Source organism: Mesitornis unicolor, unplaced genomic scaffold (assembly GCF_000695765.1).
Source record: "Mesitornis unicolor isolate BGI_N332 unplaced genomic scaffold, ASM69576v1 scaffold15763, whole genome shotgun sequence".
NCBI lineage: Eukaryota > Metazoa > Chordata > Aves > Mesitornithiformes > Mesitornithidae > Mesitornis > Mesitornis unicolor.
The window spans coordinates 52,923-68,468 of NW_010172713.1; the positions used below are offsets into that span (position 1 = coordinate 52,923).

At 50.1% G+C, this 15,546-nt stretch overlaps 1 protein-coding gene across 1 annotated transcript in view; it reads left to right on the forward strand.

The window, feature by feature from the left end:
- Positions 1 to 15,543, forward strand: part of LOC104537564 (disheveled-associated activator of morphogenesis 1) — a gene marked incomplete at its 3' end in the record, with an annotated part of 51,699 nt that extends 36,156 nt beyond the window's left edge. The window contains exons 4-14 of the mRNA XM_010180486.1: positions 7,529 to 7,600; positions 9,786 to 9,880; positions 11,743 to 12,076; positions 12,545 to 12,655; positions 12,764 to 12,867; positions 13,295 to 13,361; positions 13,693 to 13,810; positions 13,934 to 14,072; positions 14,521 to 14,579; positions 14,935 to 15,122; positions 15,436 to 15,543. Coding sequence (XP_010178788.1) covers positions 7,529 to 7,600; positions 9,786 to 9,880; positions 11,743 to 12,076; positions 12,545 to 12,655; positions 12,764 to 12,867; positions 13,295 to 13,361; positions 13,693 to 13,810; positions 13,934 to 14,072; positions 14,521 to 14,579; positions 14,935 to 15,122; positions 15,436 to 15,543 — 1,395 coding nt within the window. The remainder of the gene's footprint in view (positions 1 to 7,528; positions 7,601 to 9,785; positions 9,881 to 11,742; positions 12,077 to 12,544; positions 12,656 to 12,763; positions 12,868 to 13,294; positions 13,362 to 13,692; positions 13,811 to 13,933; positions 14,073 to 14,520; positions 14,580 to 14,934; positions 15,123 to 15,435) is intronic.
- Between the last annotated feature and the right edge of the window lie 3 nt (positions 15,544 to 15,546).

Genomic DNA, 15,546 nt, shown 5'->3' on the forward strand with positions numbered 1-15,546 from the left:
AAATATCTCATGATGCTGGCAAGGCAACGACCGGAGTGAGATCTGAAGTCTGCATTAAATCCAGGAGCCATGCAGCACTCAGGTCAGGAGGGAGATTTAAAGATTATTGGAGAGACCTTTGAAGTCATCAGCCGCCTCTGCAGCTGAAATAAAGCAGGGAAATGCGAAGGTGGAGATGCATTAACAGCGGGATGAAATCTGCTTTTAGAAGTGGTATTTCTGGATGATGACTCGTTTCATACCTCATCCCAAAAATATTTCGCTGCCTGCTGGCCCCACTCCCCAGGAGAGGATATTGCTCGGAAGCGCGGGGAGGAAGCAGGAGGGTTTCCAGCTTTACCATTTATTTCTTTGGCTGCGGGTTCGCTTCAGTGGAAGAGAGGGACTCAGGATGGCCTTTGTCAGGAGGCCACGCTCCAGAAGAAGTTAATAACTAACACTTTGTGCTTAGTCTGCAACAGCACCTCTTAATTGCAGGAGGTTTGGCTCTTGCCAGCCAATGTGCGTAATGTCAGGCTACTAAAGCGGCTCGCTGGGTGATTTTTATGAGCCTCAAAATACATGTGGATACAGGGGTGTTCAGGCAGAAGCTCAGCATAAATAAACAGGTGGAAGGGATTGGTAGTGAAAACCAGCTCACGTGAATGCAAGATCTGGCGCTGTCCCCCTCCCTTTCGATTTGGTTGAGCTCTCTGAGCATCTGTAAAGCCTGGGTAGGGGAAAAATGACCTGCAGGGATGCCAAGTGATGCTGCACTCCGTAAGCTCGCGTTGAAAAACTCTTGGCATCGCTAACACTGCATGCGTAGCTCTCAGCAGTGTTAAGCTGTCCCCAGGCAAGCAGAGCTTACGTCTAACATTTCCTCCGACATCAGATGTAAAACCAGGATCCCTTCGCATTAGGAGAAGACAGCAGTGGTGCTTTTGCAGAGGAGAATGGGAAAAAAAATGTGATAAATAGGGAAATGAGTGCTGGCTCTCCAGTTACACTGTTTTTCCCAGCCAGTTGGCCTCTTTCCCCTCTGACTGCACCTTACACCCACTCCCTCCAGACAGCTTCAATCTGCAGCTCGCTCTTCCACTTGTAGCTCTGTACTATGGCTCATTCGAGGGGCTTGTGTTGCCATCTATTTCCTTCATTTAAAAAAAAACATATTTTTTTTTCTTTATGCTGCAGTAGAACTAAAAGCTAAACCTGACAAAGGAAAGAGGAAAAAAATAGCATTTTCCTGTGCTCCTGGGTGACCTGGGATGGACAAGAAGCGTTTCATGGCCCCTGAGCATCCCAATATACCTGCGGATATTGCAGCAGATTGAAATATCATCTCAGGTGTCTTTTTCTCAGGCTGACTAGGAGGAGCGGGCTGTTTGCATGGCTGGGGGTATTTTTCAGTAGGAAATGTTTATAGTTTTTATCTTCAAAGGTAATTCATTTTAGTTCCAATCACAACACACTTTTGTTGAAGCGAGGTTTTTCTCCCTCTCCGGCCAAAAAATGCATCTGTTAGCAATCTTTCTGGATTTTAAAGTGAAGCTTTTCGAACAGTGAACCAGCTGACTATGAAAGGCGTCTGGTCATGCTATATTTGCTTATGGGGAGCATAATTTTTAAACCCTGGGAAAAGCGCATGAGGGCATGTGTGTGTTTGTAGAGGAGAGGGTATAGGAAATGTTAGCATACAGAGAGCCGGCATGGTCTGGGATGGGACGGTTCTGACCCCAAGATCCCACCTCAGGGAGCATCTGAGGAAATTACAGCCCTTTGCAGCATTGCTCCATGAGGAAGTGGCTTTAGTTACATCATTTTGATTTTGTGGCAGGGATACATGAACAAGCCAAGTGGAGGAACAAGGAAGACCCAGAGAGCTACAGTGGGCAGAACCTACACCAGCGCATGTTGGTGGTGCTGGGCTGCATTTAAACTTCCCATGCAGGCTGCAGATCCATCCATGCCACTGTAGGCTTCTTTCTGACCTTGCAGACAGCATGCAGGTGTATCATTCGCAGCAGGCAGGGACAAGGGGATGTCTGAAACACAGTAGGCTGCCAGCTGCCACCAGCTTTCCCTTGCTCTGCTGTTACAGAGCAGCAAGGAGGTGTGGGAAGCACTGTGCAAAATAAAAATGCCATCAGGAAGATGTGTAAAAATGGAGGGGTTTTGCAGTAGGTGCCAGCTGAAGAGGGTTGGGGTTTTTTTAACCCCTTGCTGTGTCTTTCCTGGTGTGAAGTCCTCCTGGGGCAGGCCAGCCTGGCAGGTGGTGCCAAGAGAGAGGTGAACCATCAAAGTCACAAGCATTGTTCAGATCTCTGGGGTTTGCTTGGAGCTGGCTGCTGCGAGCCAATCCTTTGCTTCTGATTTGGTTTCTAGCTTGAAGGATCTAACCTGGTGTGTTGAACATCAGATAGGTGGGGAGTCCACCAGGGCTCAGTTATCCCACAGCAGCTCCAGAGCCATCACCACCACCATGTGGGAAGGAGGTTGCTGGTTCAGATGGAGACATTGCCTGCAGGCTGGGCATCTACAAGGTGTCTCCAAAAGCTTGATTTAGAAGCAAAGCAGCTGTACAGAGCACTGAATAGCTTCAGAGGTGTCTTTCCCTCCACTCCTATGAGGACACACTGCGAGCAGGAGGGCGCATTGCTCCCAGTGACTGTGTTCCTACAGGTCTGAGGGGCAGGAGGTCATGGAGATGCACTTTCCAGGTGTAAATAACAGTGCCAAACAGGGCCAAGACCAGTCTGCAAACTGCTTTTGAGCCACTGCTGACTGCACCGCCACTTTCTCTGTGGTGGTGCCCAGTGTCCCAAGGATGGTCACTGGGAAGAGCAGGGCAATGTAGCTGTGGGAGCTGCCGACACCCCGAGGGGGAGGCACATGGGCTGTGGAAGTGTCAGGCTTGTCACCAAGGTGTGGCAGGGCTGGGGAGAGTGAAATGTCCCTGGGAAAAGCAAAGGGATGGCTGGAGCTGGCAGATCACTGACCTTCACTTAGTGGAAAAGCTCCCACTAATGACGTCCTTGACTGGGCACTGCTTTCCCTGCAGCACCCAGTGCTGATGGAGGGGATGGAGCCTCAAGTTCCCATTACGACATCCCCCCACCACTGCCGCTGTGGTGCCAAACAGCAGCGTCCATCAGCCCCAACATGGAGCCTGGAGGCAAAGGGGCAGCGGAGGCGAGAGGAGGGCACAGTGGTGCTGGGACTGGGAAAGAAGAAGTGGATGTTGAGGGAAGCGAATGGGAAATGAAGCTGGGGACAGGGCAAAGATTGCACTTGGCTGCACGGCTTTGGCATTTCCTAATTTTTGCAGCAGGGTGCCTGTGTCCGTCGGGGCCATTTTCCAGAGGACAGTGAGGGACATTGATGCACATGTTACAGATGAGCAGGTATACCCATCCCTGCACTGTGCAATTACGGCCATCAGCCTGCCTCTAAAAGAGCGGCTCGTAGTAAACTGCAGCACTGGGCTGTCAGCAGGGTTCGGATCAGCCCTCGCTTCTGTGCTTCTTAAGAAGAGAGCAAACATAGCAAAGACCTAAACACCACCCAGATAAGAAACTGGGAGATGTTTGTGTCCCTGGTGCCAGGCCAGCCAGATGCGATGGAGCATCCTGGAGAGCTGATGTTGGCAATAGTCCACTGTACATCTGGGCAACCCTTGTCTAAGGCAGGCTACAAAACACGCACGCCCAGAACCCACCCTGGATGCTGGGAAATCATCTACAAATTCACCCTTTCAAGCCGTGATGTCCAGAGAGGTTCCTCCCTCCTCCTGCCTCTGACCAAAGCCTTGTGAGTCACTTCCCTCTGGTCTTGTTGTTTTGTTGGGGTATTTCTTTACCATCACTGAAAGCACTAAAGGGCACTTATCAGTGTGATGTAGACCATTAGCCTCTGTAATTACCACTGAGCAATGTCCTGCAGCGAGCTGAGGGAAGCCCGTGCCCTAATCTTTGCCTGCTTTATTGTCCAGTCCCCCTTTGCCTGGGAAGCTGCTTTCTGAGCCTGCTCAGCTGCTTATCGGAATTAATGAGGTTCTGCTGCACTTAATTGAGAGAGCTCCCTAAATTGGGGGTTTCGGGGAGGAAATGCAAGAGCCTGAGGGAGCCGAGTAAAGGGAAATATTTATAATGCAGCATGTTAATTATAAATGAGCAGTTTAGCCAATTTTGTTGTTCAGCCTCCCCTCCGCCCCCTGGAGACCTTTATTTTTTTGCTCCAGCGCTTCCTTTCAGCCTTAAACAAGCAGCAGGTCTGAATCCCTGCTGGACTTGCAGGTGTTTGCGCCATGCGGAAAGGCCCTGGTACGTGGGATGAGCCGGCCCCACTGCCTTCCCACTCTGTTCCTCAGCACAGGCCTTGCTGCCTGCCCAGATTTCGTGGCCCATCATCTCTTGGTGTTGTGCAGTGGTGGGAACCTCACCACCCTTCCCAGGCAGTGTCACTGCTGGAAGCACTGGTGGGAGAGGGATGCCCCTTATAAGAGGTGCTGATGGTACCCTCGGGTGATGTGGAGGACCTCCAGTGATGTCTCCAGGAGGTGACTGACAGGAGCTGGTCCTTTTTCGGACCATGTTCAAGGCACAAGTGAGTGGAGATAGCTGCAAATGAACATCCTCTTCCCAGTCCTTTGGGAAGGCCTTGGGTTTGGATACTCAAAATTGGATACCTCCCCCTGGCCATGGCTTTAGGAGGCCACACTCGATGCTGGCAGGTGATAGTCCCTGCACGTGGTCTCAGATGTGGCCAGAAATGTGGCAGGATGGGCAGCTGGATGGTCTCTGGGTTGTTTGGAGAGGATTGCTTCGCTGTTTGCCAGCGGACAGCGAGAGGTCTCTGCCCCTCCATCCTCCTGCCTTTGCTGGAGGGAAGTTTTTGGGAGAGGGGAAAGCAGAGAGAAGCCAGCGCATCCTGTTTTTCCTGGCTGTGAGAAGACCAAAGGCATCCCTATCTCTCCCCATCAGGCTGGATGCACACTCTGCCAGCAGATGAGCATTTTTCTTTCTTTAAGCACCATTTGGACAGGATGGGATGGTTTTATTTGTTGCTGGCAAAAACTAATTGTCAGAGCATGAGTATGAATGGTCCTCCATCCATGCAGAGGCAGGCAGTGGGAGCTCCTTCAGGTTTATTAGGCTTGGCAGTAGCATGAGTACGGCAGATTTTTTGTTGTTGTTGTTTTTCTGATGTTTGAGAAAAATTCTCACTCTCTGCTTGGTTAGAAAAAAAAATGAGATGTGAAGGGCAGGCAAATCAAGCATTTCATTCAAAACCTTGGTTCTTGGCAGCAGCAGGAGGGGAGAACAACCCAAAGTATTAAAGCAGTGTGCAGGGAGGGCTGAATGCAGTCTTCTTGCTCAGGAAAGTTATTTTATTTGCGTTACACTTGACCAGATGTATAGAAGATTAAAAAAAAGTGAGGCTTACAAATGTGTGTCCATCAGCAGGCAGCCCAAGGGATGCATTTCCTAACTGTGTGCATGGGCAGCCGGCACAGAGAGCTGCTTGGGGTGATCTGGTTGTTGCCAGCCTGAATCACAGCCACTTCGAGAGGGCTGGAGTTGGCCACGAGGGTGGACAAGCAGCTTCTCTTAGCCCTCAGCATGTCACAGGAGATGCCCGAGGGTTTGCCACATCCCTTGTTGCTCCCAAATTTCTTTTATTCCCATCCCAGAGCCAAGCACAGCAGGTTTGCAGGGATGGGCTGCACTGCCCGAGGGGGACCTGAGTCACATCCAAGTTACCCATCCCTGACTGTGTGTGTTCTCATCATGACTGCACGAACATTCCCCACATACGCCTCTTGAACCGCAGTAAATATTTGGGACTCTGCTCCTTGTGCTTCCTGAAATCACCTGGGGAATCCGTAGCTGTCTGCATGCACAGACATGGGAGCAGAGGAGTAGATCACTCAGCTCCCACCGTCGCAGACGATGGTGGTGTAGGATGACCTTTGCAAACATCTCTTAAACTTAGAGAGGGGGCAAAGCTTTGGAGCGAGTCGGGCTGTGAACTGAAGGTGGTTTTTGAGGGAAGTTGCCTGGGATTTGTGCAGTATCGGTTGACTCTGCAGCCTATGTGGCATTTCTGCTGTGAATCCTTTCCTTTTGATAGACTTTTTTAGGAAAATACACTGGGGAAAAGGGTTGATTTTGACATATTCCCTCAAAATCAGCCTGCTTGCTCCAAGCAGTCCCTGGGGACATGCAGCGTAATTTATCTGAGCTGGGCTCATAGCTCCTGTGTTCACAGAATCACAGGATTGTTCAGCTTAGGAAAGACCTTTAAGATCAAGTTCAACTGTAAACCTAACACTGGCTACTTCTACACTAAACCATGTTCCTAAACACCACATCTACGCATCCTTTAAAGACCTCCAGGGATGGTGACTCCACCACTTCCCTGGCAGCCCATTCCAATGCCTGATAACCCTTTTGGTGAAGAAATTTTTCCTAATATCCAATCTAAACCTTCCTTGATGCAACTTGAGGCCATTTCCTCTTGTCCTATCGCTTGATACTTTGGAAAAGAGACCAAACCCCCACCTTGCTACAGCCTCCTTTCAGGAAGTTGTAGAGGATGGCAAAGTCTCCCCTCAGTCTCCTTCTCTCCAAGCTGAATAACCCCAGTTCCCTCAGCTGCTCCTGATAAGACTTGTGCTCCAGAACCCTCACCCGCTTTGTTGCTGCCGTTTGGATGTGCTTTAGCACCTCAATGTCTTTCTTACATTGAGAGGCCCAAAACTAAACGCGGTGTTCGAGCTGTGGCCTCACCAGTGGTGAGTACAAGGGAGCAATCACTTCTCTAGTCCTTTTGGCCGTGTCCTACAAGAGCATGGTAGCACCTGAAATCCCCTTGTGCATCCTACCAGATGCAGGGTTGTGTAGACTGGGGTGCCCAAAAGAGGCTGTGCATCAGTCAGTATCACAGATCATGGGCCCAGGGGTGGTGTCCTTTAACAGGGGACATTGCCAGGTGCGTGTTTCATCCTAACAACTAATGAAGCCCCCAGAGGAGTTGTGTGTTGTGCCTAGAGTCTCTCTTAGGAGAGAGAGGAGTAGAGCCTAATTCACGCCGCGTTTACTCACTCTTCATTACTGGTAAGAGACTCTTTTTCCTGCCCCCAAAACACATTCATCGAGGCTGTGCAGCCAAAACTTCAAGGGCACTGTAGAGTTGGTACAAGACAAATCTGGATGTAAAATTTCAGTGTGCTTTTTCCAAAGCTGATAGCCACAAGACTGATGCAGTATCGCTGAGGCAGAGTTTGGTCACAGGCAGATGGTGTAACGTAGATTGTATATAAAATATGCCAGATATGCCAGTTCAGTAAATCAGGTAATGTTCCTATAGCTGGAGCTGTCACTGATGAGCTCAGAACATAGACAGTCGAGCTTATATTAATATAAAGTAATGCAAGGGCTCAAGGGCACTTCAGAGGTGGTTGGTCATGAAGGGCAGGGGATGTTAACGCTATTTCTACTAATCTGCTCTCTTTGTTTCCCTGTTTTTTTTCCTCCTGCTCCAGGACCAGGAAGAAAATAAAGGAGCCACCAGCTGGCCAGAGTTTTATATCGATCAGCTGAATTCAATGGCTGCTGTAAGTATTTCCCCAGCGCTTTGGTGCTTGCGAACCCCATATGGGGCAGCAGCACAGTGGCGATGGTCTGTGGTGTCACCAGTGTCTGTGGTATCCCCAACGTCCCACCCAAGAGGGCAATGGGTGTTGTAGCCACAACATTGTCACTGTTTTCAGCCTTTTGGGTCTGCGGACCTCTCAACAATTTGAAGTTGGTGGTAGCTTGCAATTTGTCCCACCAGTTCAGAAACCCCTGATGTAAGGATTTAAGCATGTCCTCCATTAGACCAACAGAAACAGCTGGAAAATGGAGGTGTTTTCTATGGCGTGAAGGGCATTTCATCTTGCCCCAGGCTGGGAGGCTGCGAGACAGATGGCAAACAGCAGCTTTCGGTATAAAGCTACCAGGCTTGTTTTTAAAGACACCATTTGATTGTGCAATGCCAGTGGGGCTCCAGGCTGCCATGGTTGCTTTGAAGCCAATAGCTCCTGTGCTTTTTTGTGGATTCCTGCTACTGCCTTGGTCTCCTGAGACACCTTTCTGTGTCAAGGTCCATGGTGAAGCACGACATTGCAGGTTGTCTATTCCCCGAGGGACACACTTAGATGTAATTTTATTAAATATCTTCTTGTCAGCATTGTGCTGGGCAAGACAGAAATATTGCTGTTTAATTCCTGCAAGGCTGTGTGGTTCAGAGCCCCTCGCTCCTTGTTTTGGAGGCTGAAGGTCCCAAGGTTTGTGGCTGCTGCACTAGGGATGGGAGCAGCATGGAAAACAAACAAAAAAACCCATATTTTTTTCTTGGTTTTTTTTTTCTCCCCTGTGTTTGCCCTGCTGTCACAGGGCCAGAGTGCCAGGGAAGGCAAGGCTGGGTGGGGAGCGGGGACAGAGAAGGCGAGCAGGGGTTGCGAGCCAGGAGGGAGCTGATCCTCTAGGAATGCAGGGATGCCCAGGTCTGGCCACAGGCTGCTGGCCAAAGCCGTGAGCCTGAGCAGAGTCTGTGATCAAAGCCTGCTGGATGCCAGAGGATGGCTTTGATCTCCCTGACACACTACCGAAGAGGAGCTGAGTTAAATGGGGGTCAGCACAACTCTTCCTATCTGCAAGAACCCTTTCTCCCTAGTTTGCTTTAGCCTCAGCTGGTGCTGGCAGGGCTCACACTGACACCTCCAAGGACTCAGCACCCGTTGGATGGTGCAGGAGGTGCCCATGGGGTTGTTTTGCTGTGGTCTTGGTTGCATGAGTTGGGGTGAGCAAGCCACACCTTGTGCATGCCCAGGGTAGAACTGTGGGAGCCAGGGTCCCGGTCCCCAGCACCAGCCTGACAGCAAAATCCAATGTGGGAGATGCCAAGAGAAAGAACTGGAAGGAAGTGTAGATGTTAGGAAGAAATTCTTCACTGTGAGGGTGGTGAGATGCTGGCACAGGTTGCCCAGGAAAGTTGTGGATGCCCCCGCAGGGTTGAGCAGGGTTCAGCTGGATACTTTATTACAGAATACTGTGATGCACTTATTTAGCTGTTCCTTTCACAAAGTGTATTTCCTAAAGAGTGGTGGGCTGTTGGGGATGTGCCAGGATTTACATCTAGAGCCCATGACTTGGGATTCTCCTTGCCAGAACTGCAGCCTTTCCCTCTCACTGCTCTGAGTCTGAGGGTTGCAAGGGGACGATTGTGAGCATCCTCCAACATAGGCTTGTCTGGATGAGTTGTGGGTCAGCAATTTGGGGTGACACCACTCCTGCCTGCAGGGCATTAACTCTGGAACTTAATAATCATGCAGGACAGTGCTGTGTCCTCTCGAGGTGGTCATCCAGCTCTCCCAGTCATCTCAGGGCAATGGAGCCCAGCATCTTGCCAGGGCTTGCTGAGGGGTGAGGATGAATTTGGGTAAGAGGGGGCTGGATTTCTGCAGCCTCGCTCAGCACCAGCCAATGTTCATTTCTCACTGCTTTGAAACAAAACCCAAGTGGCCGGGGAGGTGCAAGGCCATCAGCAACACTGCTACAAAGCCAATGTGGGTTTTTCTGAACTCCTGCTTCTCTGAGTCCTGTGATTGCCGTAAGGATCTGGACTTTAAGCCTTCCAGAGTCAGTTTAAGGTCCCAGCTCCGTCCCCGTGATTTGGCACAGCCGGTGCTCCTGCTTCTGAGGCATGAGCTTTGCAGGGAAACCTCCCTTCTTACACCTGCCTCTTTCCTTTCGCAGAGAAAAACGCTGATCGCCTTGGAAAAGGAAGATGAAGAGGAGAGAAATAAAACAATCGAAAGCCTGAAGACTGCACTGCGGACAAAACCAATGAGGCAATTCCCTTCCCTTTCCTGGCTTTGTCACTGCAGTTGTGGCTTTGGATTTGAGTTCTCTGGTGGAGTGGGGGGTTAAATAGAGATATAAATGGAGGCTGCATGGGACGAGGGAGGCAAGGACCCTGAAACACCACTTGCTTTTTTTTTATTCACCTTTTGTCATTTTGTTCCTTTTTCTCAGTCCTTTTAGTGGCTGAGAACCACCAGGACCTTCACATCTAGTCAGGCAAATGAGACAACTTCTTTTTTTTTGTTTTCAAATTTACTTTTGTTCTCACTGGAACAGAATGTAAAATTTCCTTCCAGATAGAATTTAAAAAAATCATCCCATTTCTGTTGGTCAACCAGGCCCTTTGTTTTAACTTCAACTTCTCTTGTACTTTTTAAAGGAATAAAATCTAATGAATCTTCAGGCTTTTATGAAATGGAAGAAAAAAATATTGCTAGGAGGTTTTGATGAGGAGGATAAGGAAAGGGAGAGAGTCTTTCTGAATGCCTGTAGCTTTTCCTAAATTCAGTTTCTCTGGAGTCTGCATGCATGCAGCTGTAAAACCTTTATGATGCCTAAGGTCAACATTTTCTGAGGGGAAAATGTTTCATGAAGAAATTTATGACCTGTTCTGGTTCTGGAAGGAACAAATTTCCTATTGCTTGCAAATACATTCCCGTCTTCCATTTCTCTCTTGCAATGGGTCTGGTGATGGTACTTGGTAAGAAATGCCCAGGACTGAGGGCGAGCACCCGATTTCTGTGAAACCTGGACCTCTTGGGTGCTGGCTCCCTACAGTGCCCTGGGAGCACGGCTGGTACCCAGCCATGAGACTTTGCAAAGTCCTTAAAAGTGGTTTGTGAAGTCTCACTGCAAGCCAGAAGGATCCAGCAGCCACTATAGCAGATCTTACCTGTTGGACCTGCTTTTCTTTCCAGAGAAGTGAGCATCAAATTTTCTATTGACTTGGACTGGAAGAAGAGCAGGCTTTGAAGCAGAGAAATAATTTTCCCCCAAGCACAATTACCCCTTTTGTTGCTGGGCATCAGCATGGCTTGTTTTGAATTAAAATCATCCCAGTGCTGGGATGTTCTTGGCTCATTTGCTTTCCGAGCCCATGCCTTTTGCCAAACCAGAATACACCTAGCCTGAATGGCATCGGGCAGGGAGGTCCTAAAATGCCTGAGCAGCAAGCGGCGTTATGTCTGCCTGCTTCAGTGAATCTGCCTGGGGCACTGCCCTGCGTTTGCCGTCTGCTTTCTATTGGGCAGTGTTATAAGTCATCGTAAAAATTAGAAATCCCTTAAAATTGCTGAGATGTGCCTAAGGATGTGGGTGATGAGGCAGGAGAGGTAGCAGGAGGCAGAAAGTCTGATGGACATCATGGACACGGGCTTGGCTGGTGTTGGGGTGTCTGCAGCTGATGAGGAGGAGACTCCAGGATTTGGGAGCTTCTTCCAGTCCTGGGCAAAACTGGTCCCCAGTAAGTGGTATTTAAGTAAGTGGTATTATCAGGTTGGGCACTGGGATGGTTTTGCAGCAAGGTGGCTGCAGACTCCTGACCTCTGCCTTGGCCTTGTGCAGGTGGGACTGGCTGGGTTTGCTGGTCCTCTTCCAAATATCCTAGCTCTGGACAACCTTGTGCAGATGCTGCCTGGTTGCCTGTGCAACAAGGCACCAGTTAAATTGCTAAGATTTTCACAGCCTTGTCCTTGTGCTTTAAGCTTGCAGGCTTTCTGCTATCTAAAGTCCAGGAAAAAATAGATAAGATGATTCTGGGTTTACAACAACAGACAAGTCAGCCCTGTTTGGGGGAAAAAGGGTCCTTTAGCATTTGTTTTTTTAAAGTTAAAAACCTCCTTTCTGACAGGTTTGTAACCCGGTTCATCGACCTGGATGGCTTGTCGTGTATTCTCAACTTTCTCAAAAGCATGGACTATGAGACGGCGGAGTCTCGAATACATACCTCACTCATTGGATGTATAAAAGCACTAATGAACAACTCCCTGGGCCGGGCTCATGTCCTAGCCCATTCAGAGAGTATTAACGTAATCGCTCAGAGTCTGAGCACAGAGAACATTAAGACGAAGGTGGCAGTGCTGGAAATCATGGGCGCTGTGTGCCTGGTTCCCGGGGGCCACAAAAAGGTACTGGAGGCGATGCTGCACTACCAGAAATACGCCAGCGAACGGACTCGTTTTCAGGTAGGCAGGTCTCCACTCACCCCTCAGCTCCCAGAAGTCACCATTCTTGTCCCTTCCTTCTCCTGGATATCTAAGTGTCACTTGTAAATGATTTATTATGGCCATTTGCAGCAGAGATACTCTGGGAATTACCCCAGAACTATGTCTGATGAGATCTGCAGCTGAGCAAAGAGTGATGAACCAGTTATTTAAGGCAGCACCCCCTGCCCCCAAATAAAATGCTTGCTTGTGCAAGGGTGCTGGGATCGCAGCTCTGCATGGCTGCAGCACATCTGGATGGGCTGATGTTTGCTGAAACGGGTGCTGGGGTGGGCTGCATGACAGAAGGCAGCAGCTGATGGTCCGTCACCAGCGGGGTGCTGCAGGGGCTGTGGGAGCATCATGAAATGTTCCTGTGTGTGTCCCTGGGCTGTTCGTGCAGCACTAGGGCTGTCACCAGGCATTTAACTGATGTTGCGCGTTTGGCAGACGCTGATCAATGACTTGGACAAGAGCACGGGGCGTTACCGGGATGAAGTGAGCCTCAAGACAGCCATCATGTCCTTCATCAACGCAGTCCTGAGCCAGGGCGCAGGCGTGGTGAGCGCCGGGGCTCTTGGAGAGGGAGGTGCTTTGGGGGGCTTGGAGGGGTTTTATTTCTGAAGACGTGCACCTTGCTGCTCTGACCCCAAAACTGTCCTCTTGCAGGAAAGCTTGGATTTCAGACTCCATCTGAGATACGAATTTCTCATGCTCGGGATCCAGCCAGTGATTGATAAATTACGAGAGCATGAAAATTCAACCCTCGACCGGTGAGTAATGACCCCCCAGCCCACTCGTTGGTTTTGCCCTTGCCTTGCACCCTTGCTTCTTGCTTTTATAGACTTGGCCTTTGGGGAATGTCCGTGAATCCAGACTGTTGATTTGGCCCATTTTGAGGAAATTCTTTGCTGTCGCCAGAGACAGAAGAGAAAAACCCTGTCACCATTTCACCACACTCTAACGTAGGGTTGAGCTGGGAAGGATGTGCCATCGAGGGGCTGGGAGACCTGCTCCTCCTCTCCTTGTCCCAGAAGACCCCTTGGACAGGCTGTAATGACTGGGAGCTCAAGACTGAAGATGTTTCAAGCCTCGCTTATCTCTGGTCTGGGCCTCTGCCAGACTGGCTGCCTGCAATTTATTAATTGTCACATTGGTATCTGCTTTTAACAGCCTTTTTTGCTCTATTTCTTTTCTCAGGCACTTAGATTTTTTTGAAATGCTTAGAAATGAAGATGAACTGGAATTTGCCAAAAGATTTGAGCTGGTAAGTACGAACGTTGCTGATGCAGACACTGGCACTCCAAGTCATGGTTGCTTTTAAAAGTGCCTACATGGTCCAGGATGAAGTGTGGTCCTGTGGATAAAATTTACAGGTTGGAAATCTGTTTCCTGTTGCAACGTCCATCCTACAGCCTGCTTCATCCCCCTTCTCCCTGGCTCCCACCCAGAGCTCTTTGTCCCTTGCAGGGCAGTGGGGCTCGTCTGTCCATCGGGTGTGGGGTGGGGATGGCTCATGGGTTTGGAGCTGAGACTCGGGGAACAGGCAGTGCCACCACCGGTCCCATGGCCTGACCTCGTTTTGCTCCCATTCACAGGTCCACATCGACACCAAAAGTGCGACTCAGATGTTTGAGCTGACGAGGAAGAGGCTGACGCACACGGAGGCATACCCACACTTTATGTCTATCCTGCACCACTGTCTCCAAATGCCTTGTGAGTCCCGGGGGAGGCAAAAAAACCCAAGGGAGCTCAGGGTTTGGCAGCCCTCGTCTCCTCCCTGGGGCAGAAGTGACCTCCCTGCTGCTCCCCTCACTTACTCCCCGTCTTCCCCTCCAGATAAAAGAAACGGCAACACCGTCCAGTACTGGCTGCTGCTCGACAGGATTGTGCAGCAGATCGTCATCCAGAGTGACAAAGGGCAGGACCCCGATGCCACTCCCTTGGAAAACTTCAATATTAAAAATGTTGTCCGAATGTAAGTGCCCACCCGTCTTTCTTGGGGTGGAAAATCTTGGTTGTGGCAGGAGAGGGGGCCAGGCTGGGGGTTATCCCTGCCAGGCTGGCATCGCTGCAACCACTTGAGCACGACGTGCAGGTGTGTTAGGCTCACACTCTGTGTCCTCGGTGAGCTATTTCTCCCCACTGCTGCTGTCACTGTTCCTTATTCATCACTTACTGCCACCCGGTGATATTTCTGCTCCTTGGTTGGACAAGCCGACATCCCCAGAGCTGTCAAGGCAGCACTGCATCCCAGCCTGCAAAACCCTGACATTGGGGGTAGGCAGAGCAGAGGTGTTGAAAATACCAGTTTGGGAGCCTTAAATCCCGTAGCCCAGGCTTGTTCAATTGTGTTTCTTGCTGGTGATGGCCACTGGTTTACTGCAGTAGGTTGTCTGATCACACTCCTTGTCTTTTCCTTTTAGGTTAGTCAATGAAAATGAAGTGAAACAGTGGAAAGAGCAAGCAGAAAAAATGCGGAAAGGTGAGTGATGGAAAGATACACAGCATTAACTTGAACCTTAGCATGCACGGTAACCTAAACAGATAACATATACATGTATTTAGCTGGATGGACTCCACAGGCTTTATTAAGTGGCAGAGATGATGTCACGGTCTGGGGCTCACAAGGGAAATAGGCGAAGTAGATTTTCATCTCTTCATAGGGAAGCCCTGGCCAGGGCATTAAGGCAGAGCACACACTTTTCTTAACTGTGCGGCTGCTCCACAGGACAGCGTGGGTGTTAGTCCCCTGCGTGCTGCTATGTGCCAAGAGGGAGTGTTTGTCACCCAAAAGGGATTGTTTGTCACCCAAAAGTGGTCTCATGGGGCTGTTTCAGAGCACACCGAGCTTCAGCAGAAGCTGGAGAAGAAGGAGCGAGAGTGCGACGCCAAGGCCCAGGAGAAGGAGGAGATGATGCAGACACTGAACAAGATGAAGGAGAAGCTGGAGAAGGAGTCCAGTGAGCACAAGCAGGTCAAGCAGCAAGTGGCAGATCTCACGGCGCAGCTCCACGAGATGAGCAGGGTGAGGCCCCAAACCTCCTCCCTGTTGTGGCCCAGTCTCAAACCCCCTGCAGACACCATGGGGTGATTTCTGGAGCTGCACAAGGGACTGAGAAAGGCACTTGCTGAGAGGGTCACGAAGATGTCTAGCTCTGGTAACTGGGTGACTTCATGTCTGGCTGCATCAGACCTCAGTCGGGAGTGTTGAAGCCTTTGGGTACTTCCTATGCTGGTTAAATTTTGGCCAAAAAATAGTTGAAAATTGGTATGGGGGCATTTTTTGGGTGGTATCCCACAGCACTGTATGACCTGACCTCCTCCTCTTTCTCTCCCAGAGGGCAATCTGTGCTGCCGGCCCTGGAGGACCTTCCTTGCCACCAGGAGCTCCCGGTGGCCCATTACCTTCTCCAGCTCCTGGATCCCTCCTTCCACCACCACCACCACCA